Consider the following 15,991-nt stretch of genomic DNA (forward strand, 5'->3'; position numbering starts at 1 on the left):
AGTCCTCCTGTCTTGCCTTCCCCCAGCAAATAACTTGCAGCACCTAATAAATCTACATGGAGTTCCTCATATAGCCCGGTGCAGAAATAATTATTGTCCTGGCTTGTTTCATGTCAGAGGCCTCTTTGGCTCATCTGTCATGAAACCAATTTCACTTTATTTACATCCATTTGCTAGTTTAATTACTGTGCTGATGAATAGCCTGAAGGAATTAAGTTACGAGTCTTTGGAAACCTAAAACGACAGATATATGGGTTACCTTTTAAATAGAGGAAGAAAATGATGGGTGGTGTGTGCACCAAAATTTAAAGGCAATAAGGGTCTTTGCTAGGTGGAAATGCAGAATCAACTGACACTCAGCCCATGCATTTACCTCTGTCTTTATGTAAAGTATTGCTTTGAAAGGCACTCATATTTTTGCAGGTCTAATGCAATCTGTATTAAAGCAAAGGTTCTGCAAGATGCGTGCCAGCTTTAGATCTAAGCACAGACACACTCATTATTTTTTTCAGCCACAGAAAGAGAAAAAATGTTAGAAAATAAATCTAAAGTAAGTCTTAAAGACTGACTTCAACATAAGCTATGCACTGTACATATAACACATATCAATAGGGTTACTATCCTATGTCTGCAATTGCACATAGTCTCAAGCGCCTCTTCCCTCTAACTTGCCTCTCTGTGATGCTCTGTACCAACAGAGGGGATTTCAACGATCTAGGGGATCTCGTGCTTTTTATATAAACCTGCAAAACAACAGAGCTTATCCTTGTGTTAGCTGTAGCCTGCATCTTTCCTCTTCTTCGGCTGTTTTTTCCCATCATTTGCATCACACACATGCGTGTCACTTGACCTGGAGATCGGGGGTAGGGAACCTGCCCCATCCACCCGCACGGTCCCTGCTGCAGGATCCCGGCACACTGAAATGATCCTGCCCTCCCCTCCTCTACCACTCAGTAACTTTCCTGAGCCTCTTTCCTGAGTTGCTGCTTTTATAATAATCTAGAAATTCAAAACTTTATACAGCAGGTATCTGAACGAAAGGAAGGTCAGTCTCTTTCATGCTCTCTCTCAGTCATCGTGAAAGGAAAAAAAAAATTAAATAATCCGGTGGCCTCGGAATTAGGTCGGGAGTATCAATTGCCGGGGCTGTGCCCCAGTGCGTCACCTATGGAGTGGCAAACGAGGTCCAGGAGGAGCCCGTGCGAGCATGTTCACTCTAACCCTGAAGAGAAAGTCCCCCCAAAACCCTGTCCACCAAACAAATGTAGAAACCAGACCTGAGAGCCCATGCATCTTCTCGGGTGCTGAGCCTGAAAGGCACAATTTTATGTAGGGGCTTTGAGGGCTGCATGAAAAATTCAGCAACACGTGAGCTTTTACAGCACTCTCCTACATAGACTGCTGCTTCTCCTTCTCCTGGTAATTTTGTGGATCCAATCCTTTTGTGGATCTCACGTGGGACATATCTTCCTTGAAGAAATGATGTAAGGCAATAGGGAAGATATAAAAGTGGTGAGGATGGCCAGAGCTCTGGCTGCCTGCGGGGGAGACGATGCTTGATTCGCTAGAAAAAGCCTTCTCCTCAGACACACCCTCCTCAAGGAGATGGCTGAAGGGGTGGACAGAGACCCCCTTTGTCACAGAACTTGAGCAGCACTTTAAAACCAAATCCTTTGCCGGAGGAAACCTGACGCGTTCCCCCTTCCTCCCTCAAATATCGCTATCCACTAACCCGAGCTGGTTACACCGAGGCTATAAAAGAGCAGATCAAAAGAGAATTACAGCTGCCTATTCGAGGTACTCCGGGTCTTTATATCTGAGAGAAATGAAAGGAGAAAGTGTACAGCAACACAGGGTGGGGTATGAAAAGCTCCCTTCCCCCCTTCCCTGCCTCTCCCCTCTTCTCTCTCCCCCTTTGATTAATAGATCCATGTGGCTAACAGCCTGACATATGGTGTGCGAAGCAGCTTGAGATGGTACCTCGGGCATACCCTACGGCTATTAACATATTACAGGCTTCTGTGCAGCCACAGACGGACAGAGGGAGAGTTAGGCAGACAGACAGCCTCCCCTCGCCCCGCGCCGCCCGCCGCGGCCCGGCGGAGCTCTCCGTGGTGCTGAAGCGCCGCCGATCCGCTCTGCTCCGCCCGCCCGCTGCTCCGCCTGCGCGCAGCCCCCGCTCCGCCTGCGCGCAGCCCGCCCGCGGCGTCTCCGCTGTGGTGGAGTTCAAAAAGCAGGCGTGCACGCCCAGGCGGATTTGAAAGTCCTGCGCCACTTTCAAACGAAGAGGAGGAAAGCAATATCGACATTACTCCTTGTGTTTTTTTTCCCTCTCTCTCTCTCTTTTTTTTTTTTTAATTTTTATTTTTTATTATAGAGTAAAAAAGATGTTGCTCTGTATATAACTCCTTTACCACAGAGTACACAAGAATTGCCTTCTGTGGAATCCGGTCGCATATACAATGCAGTGCCAGCTTGCAGTGCAGAAAAGGCTTTCCTGCCAATGATCCAAAAGTTAGGGGACTCGCACCTAATGCACCTGGCGGTGTGGGAGAGAGGTTATTCCCAGCCGTGGTGTTTGGAAGGAGGAATTATATTAGAGAAAAAGTGGCTTAGAATGCAGCAAAACCTGAGGTTTATTCAACACATTTCAAGGGTTCTGACAGAAACATACATCACCCCGGCACTTTGCCTTGTAGATAGCTGCCCCGACTCTTTTTAACTTTGTTCTGGCTGCTTTGTTGGGAAATAAATGCTAACACCAGATTAAACGTTTCAGGTAACTTAATCTTCTGATTTCAGTAAAATAGTGTTAATAAGGAGCTTTGATGTTGTTTTACTTTCAGACTGTATGCCTTAAGGCAGAAAAGCGCATAAAGGTACCTGGGAAAGTAAATTGCCAGAAGCGAAGAGCACCCCCCCTTTTCAAAATCCCGTAAGTACTCCTCTCTCTCTTTTACATCAAACCGACCCTATGCAGGGAAGCACTAGCTGTTTGGAGATTTCCTGGCTTTCACCAATATCTCTTCTTTCAACGCACACACGGCGACGTGTGCCTCTGTGTTTATGTGTGTGCACACTTCAGTATTAGCAGTTGCTAATGAAACTGAAGATTATGGGGGAAAATACGAAAGGGTCATTGCCGTAGCTGCTTTTTTATTATGTTTATTTTCTTTTTCCCTTATAAGAATACAAAATCCCGTGGGGTAAAACCTCCTAGAGATTTTCGGTGAGGAGTAAAGCCGATGCAGCGTGAGTAGAGAACTGTAGACCTCCACCACGCTGAAGCAGCTCGGAATAAAAGTTTCCTATCCTGTATGTACATTTGGGGCTTTCTTAGCTATTTCGCCAGTAGCCTCCTTTATTCTTTCGGGAGCCCAGCACATCAGCATCGCAGATTCCTCATACACAATCAATACATTTTGCATAACACGAGTCTCCCTCGCACGCTCTCTTCTTCTCTTGCTCCCTCTCTATTCTGCTTTGCCTCTCGTCGGTGGCCGGGATTTCTACACGGGGCTTTTCTTTTAAGAAATTAGCGCCGGCAATAGTCTCAAAAGCAAAACGTTCCTGCTCGCATCAGAAATTTCACTGGAGCCCACCACAGCAACCTTTCAAGCATGCGGTTCGGTTTCAGACAGACACAGCTTGTCTCTCTCCAGTATCTCCTCTCCCCCCCTCCCCTTCTATTCCTCTTACAGCAGTGCTTTAATAAAGTCACATAAGTGATTGAAATTAACATAAATCATTATTAGTTATTAGGATTTGCTCTAAATTACTCTGTGAATATAACACCAAACCCCATCTGCCACTCCTGCTCTAGCAGCAATAGATTGCAGATAAAATAAATGTCCTTACCCCATTAGAATGTTCCTGTCTTTGTAGCCAAAAGCCAAACAAAAGCAATAAATACAGAGCTTTTTTCTCTCCACTATTCAGCTGTGACTGTTTTCATCAGCTCTTCCTCTAGAAAAGCTCAATAGCTGCCTGAAAATATTGCATTTTATATCACCAAAGGGCGATTAATATTGCATTAACTGTATTTAACATTTTTTAAGCGCGAGTAATCTGAAATGAGTAAGTTTCTGTTACTAAATACAGAGGATGTCAGAGCTGGTGAAAACAGCTTAAAATATCTGTATAAACAGATTATTTGTTTCATATTTTGTATTTTTATAATGTTATGGTATAGTGTGCTCTGTTTGAAGTAGAAGAAGCCATGCTAATGGTCTGTTTAAAGTATTCTGACACTGTCTGGAGACATCCAAGTCTCTGCCTTCATTAAATGTTTATTGTCAACACTTCAGTGAAAAAAAAGTCTTGTGTAAGTGAATTTCCACTGCTGGATGCTGTCAACACTTTGTTTTATTCTGATCCGCGTGTACAAAAGTTTGTATACATTATGCTGAAGAGAGGTAGAGATTTAGTGAGCTGTAATTAGTTACCAAACAAACTTTTGTTAGCAATTCGGTTTATATAATGACCAAAATCAAGGGCTAAGTTATGTATATCGGTGCCTCGTCTCCTTTCCGCACAGCCCGCAAAAAGATGTGTTCATGTTGACATGCTATCTTCTTGTCGAGGAACACCCTTTTAAAAAATAAAATGAAAAAGCAAAAACAATAACAAAAAAAAAAAAAAAAAATCAAACCAAAAGCATACACACATCTTACATCTTTTAGCTCTGCCTCACAATTTTAAATTTCTTTCTTCCACCCGGGCAAGGGATGAAAAGCCCTCTCCGCACGCCGGTGTTTGCAGTATGAGCCGTCTGTCTGCTCCCGCTGCTGGACCCGGGCTCGGGGCGGTTTGTCCCCGCACCGGGACCCGCCCCGTGCTACAGCCCGTGCGAGCGGCAGGGTCGGTCGGCATTCTCACCCAACGAGGCACTTTGGAGTGTTTTATGGCTCGCTTGTGGAAATCAGTGAGAAGTTACAATTTTTCTTCTACGTACCAGGGCCGAGTGTCTTTTTAAAAAATTACTAATTTTTATATAAAACCTTTTAAATACTTTAAGTACAGCGTTTAGAGTGATTAACGTCTTAAGACATCATTTTTTAAGAGTAATTTCCCCTACCCCCTGATTGCCTGATAAATTATAATTTTATATTAAAACAAAAAGAAGTGTTTAACCACTTTTCCCCCAGAGTTAGAGATGCTTTGGTACACTTAGGTAAGCAGGCTGAAGGAGTTAAAAAGCAGTTCAAAGGAGGACGTCTGCTTTCCCAGAGGGGCTGTGACTCCAATTTGGGAAGCAGATTTTGCATGTGCAGCTGTCCCTGGACGACCAGCTACGGCGAGCTCCCGAGCAGGGCTGCGCACCCGTGCACGGACCGGGCTCCCTGGCCCCCTCTGCCCACGGGAGCACCGCGCTGAGTCCGCCTCAAAGTTGCATCTTAAACCAGCAGGCGGAAAGGGACTCGGCGGGGGAGGGCGAGCATCCCGCGGCGCCTCCGCCCCCCGCGGAGCAGGAGGCGCGGTGGGGGCCCCGCACCGCCTGCCGCTGCCATCGCTGGTGCGGAAGAGAAGGCGGAAAGTGCGCGCCTGTGCCCGCGGGCGCTGCCTGCCCTGCCCGGCACCGCCTGCCCCCAGCCGCTGCCCGTCCGCCCGCCGGCGGGGCTGGGGCCCTCCGGTGCAGGCGCTCTTCCTGCTACGTCTGCTTCTTCAAAGATTTATATGTGACATCTTATTTTAAATTAACTTTTGAGCTCTGGGTTTCATTCATCCATCTCTGCACCCACCCCCCCGCCGCCTGCCTATCTATCTTCCTACGATGCGAAGAGACTTGCTTGCAGTTTTACCACCTCGGTCTCATCTCTGGGACCTACATATTCAGCTGACCTATATGTTCATCCACTGCTTTTCTGCCAAACCTAGCTTCCTTAAGGTGCGAAGGGGTTGCAAAGGAGGAAAAAGGAAAAGCTTCCCAAAAGCGGAAGGGGGAAGGAAGGGAAGGGGGTCGGGGGGTGGGGGGAGGGGAAGCGTCGTGCTGCCTCCCATCAAGCTGTCTTGACAACAATTACTAAAGTTTTTAATTAGCCTCTTGTTATAATTCATTTTATTAATTTTCTAAATCTCAGCCCATGAATTATTAACGGCGGCCCCGTAATTGTGTTTGCAGCGGCGCACGTGATGGCGGCGGCCCCGCCGCGCCGCGGCTCTCCCCGCGCGGGTCCCCTCCGCGCCCCGGCTGGGGAAGGGGCCCGGGCAGCGCCGGGCCCCGCTATTTTATCAACTCTTAAATAACATCATTACCGATAATCAGACCCTCGTCTGGCAGGTGGAAACAGGTTCCCAGGCGGATTAGAATTCTGCTGCTGATCTTTTAAAAATCAATTAGGCTTGCCTCCGCTTTGGAATCAGCAGGTAAATATAATAAAGCTTTAAAAAAATAGCGCCGGCTGAAAAGCGAGATATAAATAACTGGAGGGATTTAAAATCGTTTGGGAAATGCCAGAATAACACAGGGCACCACCGGCGCTATCAAGCTTTATGCGCTCGAGTCCGTCAGAGTTAAAATAATTATCTTTCGACAAATCTATTTCTCTTCGGAGGAAAGGGGTAACACAGGGAGGCAGGGAGGGAGGCACATAAACCATAAAGTCAGTGCTGTAGGACACTTCATTCTCCTTCTGGGAAGCCTTTTTACTTGTTGAACCAGGACCGAATTAGTCTTAATATCACAGGAGAGTAAAAATCAATACGACCGTGGCAGTGGGTGTCTGTTACTCACTTATGATGGCCTAATCTAAGTTGAAAGCAAGCGGAGAGCAAGTGTTAGGCAGAAATTCCGGGAGCCAAACCGCGTCTAGCAGACTTAGGACTGGAAAATCACACTAGGAAAGCGGAGAGATACCTCGGTTGTGGAGAAAAAGGCCATTCAGGTGGTGACAGCAGCGAAACCTTCATCGGCAAGGGGCACAGGCTGGAGAGCAGGAGTCGTCAGAGCCGCCGCCCGGCCCCTGGCAATGGGGAGTGGGGGCATTTCTGTATCTTTCTGGTCACAAGTGGCTCCTCTCTATGCGAGAAGCTGCATACTGTTGGGGAATAAGCGCGAACACATGTTCTGCCTCTTCGTCTTTTATCTTACTTTTTTCCTCGAATGCAAAAGTTTTAATAGTACTTAGGTTAAACCTTATAAACTAACTCTTTCTTTCTTTCTTTCTTTCTTTCTTTCTTTCTTTCTTTCTTTCTTTCTTTCTTTCTTTCTTTCTTTCTTTCTTTCTTTCTTTCTTTCTTTCTTTCTTTCTTTCTTTCTTTCTTCCTCTCTTTCTTTCTTCCTCTCTTTCTTTCTCTCTTTCTCTCCTTCTCTCTCTCTTTCTCTCTTTCCATTTATTAAAAAGGCCTCACGAGAATTTTGTGGTTTTATGAACTATTCAGATTTATCTGACAGAAAGCGGGACATTTTGGTTTTGCACAGTTTCCTACCATGAAAAATAGGAAACTCTGCAAAGCTTTTATTTTCACCATCTGTTTTATTAACATACTTCTTTTTTTCTTTGTACTCGATAAGGATTGTACTTATTACAAAACAAACTCCTCAACTTTTCCATACATACATCAGTCATTATTGAATGATACAAATGTGGTATCGTTTTCAACATTTCAGTCATTTGGGGAAGATGAAAAAGAAAAACCAACATTTGTAATTATTTTTATTTGTTCATTCCTGACTCTCCAAAAAATGATATCCGGTAATACTTTTCTATAAAATAATATTTTTACAAATGCATTTATTAAAAATTCTGATGACATTTCAAGTTAATAACAACAGAAACAAGTCAATTTCCAGTGGACGAGATCTATGGGGTTTTTTAAAAATACCTTTAGTGCTTATTTTTTAACATCAACAGTTGTTTAAAATCACAGCTTTTTAAACGTATTATTCTTTTCTGAACATCACGTGTCTTGGTTCACAGATTTACCGGCAAAATTAAAAAGATTTGGCTAAAATATGTCTACAGAAGAAATAATCCCAGCTATTAAGTAACTTTTTACATTTGGCATCTGATCTAGTCACAGGTCATCAGAAAATAGAAAGAGGTTCTTTGATCACTTGAAGCAGTAGGTGGCATCCTATACGTTCCTAATGAACAATTGCATTCACAACATAAGGAGAGATCAGTTTAGGATTTTCATATTTATTAACCCAAAATAAAAATAAAGTATCTTGTTACATAATTAAGTGCAATTAGGCCAGTCAGAACAACATATAAACCTGAAACCACCCAAGCTTTTCTTCTTTATACATATTTTGTAGGTGCATAATCCTTTCCAGCACACTGAAAAGAAATACTTCAGAAGTCCTTCTTAAAATTTTACTTTGATTTATATTCTGCAGTTATAGAATAAACTTCAAGAAACACACGCAGCTAATATATAATTAATTTTATTCAGAGCACCGATTTTCACATAAGAGCTATCTCAAAGTAATGATTTCTGGATTTAGCAGAAAAATACATCTCTCACTATTTTCTTTTTGGTAGAATTAATCTTATCGTCTAACGGCCATCCCTTGAATTTACTAGCCGTGGAAATACTTTTCTTTTTTTTTTTTTTTTTTAAATGCACCCAATAATGATAATAATAACTATTCTGTTTTTACGTTTGTTTTATTTGTAAGTATGCTGGGACACATCTCCCTGTTGTATTTTGGCGTACAGAAATATTTCTGATAGAAATTAAATGGAGTAAAGACACAACCAAGGAGAAAGCTCAGCAAACATACATGGACAGGTAGATTATTCAGTGAGACATTTCAGGATCCACACGTGGCTGCAGTTTGTAACCTTGTTGTTGTTGTTGTTGTTTTGTGCATTAAAGAAAATATTTACAATCGTCTTTCTTATCTTTTTTTTTCTTTTTTTCCCCCTCTTTTAAATCTAAATACAAGAACGTGACAAGAACGTTTGTGTTTTCGGTGAAAACAGGCAGTTAAACTGTGAAATTACACCATCCACAAAAGATTCTACCAGAAGCTAGTCTATTTAGTGCTCAGTTTCAAAATGCATAGAATGTTTGCGCTGCAAACAATGATACACAAAATAATAATAAAAATAATATTAATAAAATAAATAGATAAATAAATAGATAAATAAATAATATCGAGACTTTATCACTGATCTTTCTATGCCTTTTTCCCCCTCTTTTATTTTCCTTTCATTTTTTTTCTTTTTTTTTTTTTTTTAATTTTTTTCAGGTCATGTCATGCATAATTTCAGTCTATTGATTGTTTTGATTTAAACGGAATGGTATTTTCTTTTCAGAAATTCTTTTTTTATTCGAAAGCCTCAGCAGTCTCTCGGCAAGAGACAGAGTCAGAGATGGCTTTTGCACGTAATTCCCTTTTTTACCTAACAAGCCCTGATAATTTTGTTTGTTTCCAATCCGAGAGACATGTAACACACCTTGACGATTATTAGCAATACCAGTATCGTTATTACAGAATAACATCATCGCTTCCAATCCAGGAGACTGTGATAGTGCAAACTGAACCCCACACACCCCTTCCAAAAGCCTTCCTCCACATAACGTTTGTGATATACAATAAACGACTTTTAAGCCCAAGTGGTTTTTTTGTCGTGTGTTTGTTCCCAGCATGCACATCCCTCAGAAACAAATGTCATTTCAAACCCATCACCGGTGATTTCTTTTGCCTACCGGGTGCAATAACCTCCAGCCCTTGGAGGAAACCAAGGGAGGACTTTACCCTAAATCCAGCAGATTTGGTGGGGATGCCGGGGGGCATACGGTTGGGAGCAGCGGGGAGGGAGGGAGGAGAAAGGACATAGTTAACCATGAGCCTTAATGAGTCTGAACGTAATCTTTTGGAGAGCATCCCGGCTCTGGCAGGTTTGGCATCTGCCTCCAGATGCAACTCTGCTGAGAGAGGGACCTGTCTTTGGACACAGCTGGAAACGCAAACCACGCAGGCGAGGAAGGAGAGACAAAGGGGTTGTGGAGTAACTTTTTTTCCCCTTGTTTTCCTTGAGCTAGCTAGGATTATTGAGGCAACAACGGAGGGGAAAGGGACTGCTCCCTAGCCTCGGGGGGCCGCTCCCCCAGTCCCGGCCCTTGCCCCGCTCTCACCGTTCCCCGGCACAGACAAAGCCTCGCGCAAAACCGCGTTTGAAGGAAAATAAAAAACAACAGAAAAAAAAAAAAACACAAAGAAAAATAAAGATCAAAACAAACAAACAAACAAAAAACCCAAACCCAAGCCAACTAAAGAAAAAGTTTCCCCGCACCAAACCACCGCTGTCCTCATTCATTACTAAGCCAGGGAAAAGAAAGAAAAGCAGAAAGTAATGAAAAGAGACCCAAACCAAATGTAGCATCATCATCATCAACAGTTTCGCCTTCCGGGTTTGTTGGTCGGTTTTTTTTTTTTCTTCGGAAAGTTGTGACTTAGGTTTCTCGGTTTGTGGCTGTTGCTGTCACGGCATTTATTGGTATGTGTCTGTGTGTGTTTACGCTTTAAGTTGCTCTTTCTCCCGCTTTCTGTCGGGGGGTTGGGGGGCAGAGAGGGGAAAGGGCCGCAGAAGTGACCCCCCTGGGCTTCTAGAGCGTTTTTACCGCCTCTCTCCTCTTTCTTCTCATTGGTGTCCCGGTGTCTTTTTTGTTTTAATAATTGATAGCGCACCCCCCCACACGCACGCCCCCCTCTCCCCGAGTAGTTCGCGTTTAATTTCTACATCGTCCCTTGGTCCCCAGGAGCCTCCCACGGCGTCTCAGGCGACGGTGGCGGTGCGTAGGCGTCCCCCGCGGCCCCGGCCCGGCCCCCCGGTGCCCCCGATGCCGGGGCCGCCCCTCCCGCCCCCCTAGTAGGTGGCGGAAAATTTCATCCGTTTCTGCTTCTGTCTCTGGTTGCAAAACCAAACCCGCACCACGTTCTTTTTGAGGTCCAATTTCTCGGCGATGGCGGCGATCTTCTCGGAGGAGGGCCGGGGCTGGACGGCGAAGTACGCCTCCAGCGAGCGCTTCTCCGGGGCGGCGATGGAAGTCCGCTTGCGCTTCTTCTCGCCCCCATTGAAGAGCTCGGGCTTGTTCATTTTTTCCCGCTGGGCGCCCTCGGCCTCCTCCAGCCAGGCCTGCAGGATGGGCTTGAGGGCGATCATGTTGTTGTGGGAGAGGGTGAGGGACTCGAAGCGGCAGATGGTGCTCTGGCTGAGGGAGCCCACCCCCGGGATCTTCAGGTTGGCCAGCGCCGAGCCCACGTCGGCCTGGGTCACCCCCAGCTTGATGCGGCGCTGCTTGAAGCGCTCGGCGAAGGCCTCCAGCTCTCGCGGGTCCGTGTCCGAGTCGCAGATGGAGGCCAGGCCGGCCGCCCCCACCACCGCCGCCGCCGAGGCCACCTGCCCCGCGGCGCCGTGGTGCGCGGCCACCAGCCCCGGGTGCGGCAGCCCCGACGGCATGTTCATGGCGGCCGGGTGCGAGAGGTGGCCCAGGCCGTGCATGTGCGAGTGCGGGTGGGCCGAAGTGGAGATGAGGCCGCCGCCGCCCCCGCCGCTGCCGCCGCCGCCCCCGCCGCCGCCGGCCCCGCCGCCGCCGCCGCCCGCCCCGTCGTGGCCGCCGCCGCCGCCGCCTCCGCCGCCGCCTCCGCCGGGCATGAGCGCAAGGGAAGGGGAGGTGATGTGGTCGAGGAGGTCGCCGGGTTCCAGCGCCTGGTGATGATGGTGGTGGTGGTGGTGGTGGTGCGCCAGGGGCACGGTGGAGGTGGAGGTGCAGGGCACACTGTTCATGGTGTGGTACGTGGCGTCGGGCTTGAACGGATGGCTCTTGCCCTGCGAGACGGCGATGTCGACGGCGGCCAGAGCCTCGGCCCGCGCCAGCAGGGTCTCATCGAGGCTGGCGAAGATATTGCTCTGCAGCTGCAGGAGACACAAAACAGAGCGGGGTGCGGGGAGAGGAGGGCAAGGGGGCAGAGAGGGGGCAAAGTGCGGAGGGGGAAGGGGACGGGCGGGGGACAGCGTGGGGTTGCGGGAGCGCCGTGGAAAAAGGAGGGGGGAAGTCGAGGGAGGGGAGAGAGAGGTGGGCAAAGTTAGGGTGACGGCCGGGGAGCCGGCAGTAGGATCAGCGTGTAAGGGAGTATGGGATGGGAGGCAGGAGCCAAGAGATTGGGGGAAGAGTAGTATAGCAGGCGACAGCCCGGGGAAATGAGGGGAAACAGGGGTATGGGGTAGAATAATGGAGGGATGGGAGGGGGAAGAAGCGAGTAGAGGGAGCAAAACAGGAAAAGAAGCAAAGAATAGAAAGGTAAGGATGCAAGGGGGAATTGGAAAAGGAGAGAAGGAAGAAATTAAGGGAACAAATAAATTAATAAATTAAAAGGGGGGGGGGGAATGGAACGAAAGGAGAAGAGAAAGGAGGAGAAGAAATGGATCTGTAACTCTCAGCTGGGGAATTGTGTCAAACACAAGAGCACATAAAACGCATTCCTTTTCAGAGGCCGAGTCATAAAAATTAATACAGAAAGTGGATGAAGTCGGAGACTCGTGTGAACACCGCTTTCAAAAAAGATCACAGGCGCTCAGATGATTGCAGAGGAAGACATGAAAAAAACATTAAGCGCCGCTTGTCAAAATGTGCCTCGCAGCGGTTTTTTTATTAATGCACATACACATACATGCAGTATACAGAAAAGGGAGAGAGAGAAAGAAAGAAAAGAGTGTGCGTGTAAGGAAGAGAAAGAAAGAAGAGAGCTGCAGCTGTCTGTCCCTTACCGGTGGAGTTGGTAGACATGCTCTTCTTATTGCTTCCGAGCTGGAGTGTAGAGAGGGGTATTTGTGCTCAGGTAGGGTGGGATGCATGGCAAAATGAGGCTGTTTGCTGTTCATGGACATCATCTTGAAGGCTTGGCATGTAAATCCACAAACACTCCTAAAGTCGGGGGAAAAGTGCTCTCCGGGCTCTCTCCTCCCGCCGGGGGAAGCCGCTGACAGCGGCGGGTGGCGGTGGCGGAGCCGGTGGTGGCGGCGGTGCCGCAGCGGACTCTGCCCCCGCCGCCGCCGCTGCCGCGGTGGCCGAGGCTGGGCTGGGTAGGCGAGCGGGCGGCAAGGCTCCCTCCGGCCCCCGCCGTCTCCCTCGCTCCCTCCCTCAGTTCTCTGCCTGCCGCTGCCCGGCGCCGGGCGCGCTGCGCTGCGCTCTGCCCGCACCTGAGCCCCGCATCCCGTGGCTACCGCCGGGCGGGCTCTCGCGAGAGCGCGGCGGCTCCGGCTTTGACAGACATCAGCTGTCTCCCCCCCTTCCTCCTCCTCCTCCTCCTTTTCCTCCTCCTCCTCCTCCTCCTCCTCCTCCTCCTTTTCCTCCCGCCGCCCCCGGTCCTTGCCTTTCCGTGCCTTGTTGCATCTCCCGCAGCCCTCGCCCGTCTCACCGGGGCGGCGGCGGCGGGGCCACTCTTATAGCGAGCGGCACCGAGCAGCGGGTGGCTGCGGCACCTGTGGCTGCCACACGTGCGCGCTGCGCGGCCGCCAGCGCGGCCCGGGGCGCCCCGATGGGGCGGGGACAGGCGGAGTGCGGGGCTGGGCGCCCCTTCCCTGCCGTCGGAGCGGGGCAGGGAACCGGCCCAGCCCCCGGCACCGAAGCGCAAAGGTGCGCTGCCCCTCCGCGCAGCGGAGCTCCGCCAAAGAAAAGGGGCGTCCTCCGGCCGCTCCCCGCTCCTGCCGCGAACTGTACACCGGCTCCTGGAGAAGACGGACGGCGGCAGATATTTCTTTGAACTACTCAGAGGCTATCGTTTTCCCTGTAATTTAATTTTCCCTCACCCCGTGTAGTTTTATTGCACCTATTGCTGTGCCAGGCGCCGCGGGTGACAGCCGCTGCGCCCACGCGGAGCGTGCGTGTGCGCGCTGCAGGGGCAGCGCCGCGGAGGTGAGACTGCATCTCCTCCTGCTGCCCAGCCCCAACTCCTGCTCGGTGGGAAAACCCAAGTTGCATTGGCGTGGCCTCAAGCAGAAAACAATCACAAACTCTTTCTTTTCTTTCTTTCTTTCTTTCTTTCTTTCTTTCTTTCTTTCTTTCTTTCTTTCTTTCTTTCTTTCTTTCTTTCTTTCTTTCTTTCTTTCTTTCTTTCTTTCTTTCTTTCTTTCTTTCTTTCTTTCTTTCTTTCTTTCTTTCTTTCTTTCTTTCTTTCTTTCTTTCTTTTCTCTTTTCTTTCTCTTTCTTTCTCTTTCTTTCTTTCTTTCTCTTTCTTTCTTTCTTTCTTTCTCTTTCTTTCTTTCTTTCTTTCTTTCTTTTCTTTCTTTCTTTTCTTTCTTTCTTTCTTTCTTTCTTTCTTTCTTTCTTTCTTTCTTTCTTTCTTTCCTCTCTCTCTTTCTTTCTCTCTTTCTCTCTTTCTCTCTTTTTCTCTTTCTCTCTTTTTCTCTTTCTCTCTTTTTCTCTTTCTCTCTTTTTCTCTTTTTCTCTTTTTCTCTTTCTCTCTTTCTCTCTCTCTCTCTTTCTCTCTTTGTCTCTCTCTTTCTTCCTTCTCTGTTTCTTTCTCTTCTTTCCCTCCCTTTTCTGTGGTTTATCCTTAGAATACTCTTGCCTTTGAAACAAACAGTTGAAGAGTGACACTGTTGGTATTATGAGTGATTCGGGATTTCTGTCCCGTTTTAGAGTAGATTCTATTTTTTCTTGCAGTTGCTTATGAAGTTGGAGGCAAAACTACGGAACGGGTCAATCTGCTACTGCGCCTGTGAGATTAGTACGAATCCTTAGCGAGCGGCCCAAGGTGAATCCTGTCCGTCCCTTGGGGCACTCTGGAGCCGTCCCTCGGTGACCGATCAGATGCTGCCTTGCTTGTTTCAGCAGGACTGCAGGCAAGCAGGCAGCGGGAAGAGACAGCAGGGTGTTTGGATCAGGGATGTGACAGCCTGGGAATGCATCGGAATTGTTCCGTTTCTCCTGAACGCCTTTTATTTATGTGCATAAACATAGCCGAAAGGTCACGCAGGAAAACACACACGCGCACACAACAGCACACACCACAACCCCAAGTGAAGATACATTTGTCTTCATAAGCCTCTCCCTAGCTCCCTAGCCAGTCCAGGAGGAAGGAGGGAACGTCTGCCAATTACTTTTGCGAGAGGGAGCCAGGTCTCCATCCATTACCGTGTCCCCTGGGGTAGCGAAATGCAACTTCTTCTCTGAAGGGGGTGAACCTGAAACTGGGATTGGGCTCTCCTTATTTATCGAAATCATTGTATCAGAATCCACAAACCATACTTTATGTGTATTTATTGACTTTTTTTTAAGCTATGAGTTATTCTAGCTACTTCTCAGCTACCATCCATTATAAAGGAAAACACTGATAGGAAAGGGATGGGGAGGAGTAAGGAAGTGGGAGACATCACGGTTTTTCGCCAAAGTTGCTGAAAAGCGCCCAGATCTAGGAGCAAGGCCCGAGCCGAGCAGGCTGCCGTTCCCGACCATGGCGAGATCCAGCCAAGAGCCGCGGTGCTCCTGGGCTGAGCTCGGCGGGGCAGGGAGGCGGATTACTGGGATCACGTCCTCGTCATGTGGAGGAAGGCGAGGGATGCTGTTCCCTTTGGGATGCATGGGTACTTCTCAGTGTGCCTCTGCACGAACCCCACTCTCCAGGATGCTGTCAGACCAAGTTCATCAGGTTTCCCGAAGGAAAACGCTGAGAGAAGGGGAAATTGTGCAAACGGTGGCAAAGGCGGCCGAGGGGACGATTTCTAGGCTAAGCGGTGACCTGCCTTTCTGCCCACGTACCACCAGGCACTTGCTTTGCCTCTGCGGCCGGGTCTTTAACTTCTGGGCTGGCAGGGTCTGGGGCAGGGCAGCGCGGGCAGGCAGGGAGTGCAGACAGCCAGGGCAGGCAGCCACCAGAGGAACTGGAACATACGACTATGGCAGATGCTGCTGGGCGAGACCTTCTCCTTGGCTGGAGGAACATCAACCCCCACTAGTACTTTTAAAACGACCCCTTCTGTTCACTGGCTTATTTTTTAAGGCCAGAGAGGCAGAGAATTCAGCCTTTCTCCCACCT

General features: G+C 48.2%; 1 protein-coding gene and 1 long non-coding RNA gene across 2 annotated transcripts in view; one reads left to right on the top strand and one right to left on the bottom strand.

Moving 5' to 3' along the window:
• The window catches only part of LOC137467101 (uncharacterized), a 180,472-nt gene extending 177,090 nt beyond the window's left edge, over positions 1 to 3,382 (top strand). Inside the window, exon 3 of the long non-coding RNA XR_010995405.1 lies at positions 2,847 to 3,382. This is a non-coding gene — a long non-coding RNA (uncharacterized lncRNA). The remainder of the gene's footprint in view (positions 1 to 2,846) is intronic.
• Positions 3,383 to 7,701: 4,319 nt separating this feature from the next.
• Positions 7,702 to 13,236, bottom strand: POU4F1 (POU class 4 homeobox 1). Its single transcript, XM_068182386.1, has 2 exons — positions 12,723 to 13,236; positions 7,702 to 11,870 (listed from the first exon to the last, which is right to left on the bottom strand). The coding sequence occupies exons 1-2, from the start codon at positions 12,843 to 12,845 to the stop codon at positions 10,821 to 10,823; spliced, it is 1,173 nt and encodes a 390-aa protein (XP_068038487.1). The 5' UTR covers positions 12,846 to 13,236; the 3' UTR covers positions 7,702 to 10,820.
• Positions 13,237 to 15,991: the final 2,755 nt, after the last annotated feature.

This window comes from Anomalospiza imberbis, chromosome 2 (genome assembly GCF_031753505.1).
Source record: "Anomalospiza imberbis isolate Cuckoo-Finch-1a 21T00152 chromosome 2, ASM3175350v1, whole genome shotgun sequence".
Classification (NCBI taxonomy): domain Eukaryota; kingdom Metazoa; phylum Chordata; class Aves; order Passeriformes; family Viduidae; genus Anomalospiza; species Anomalospiza imberbis.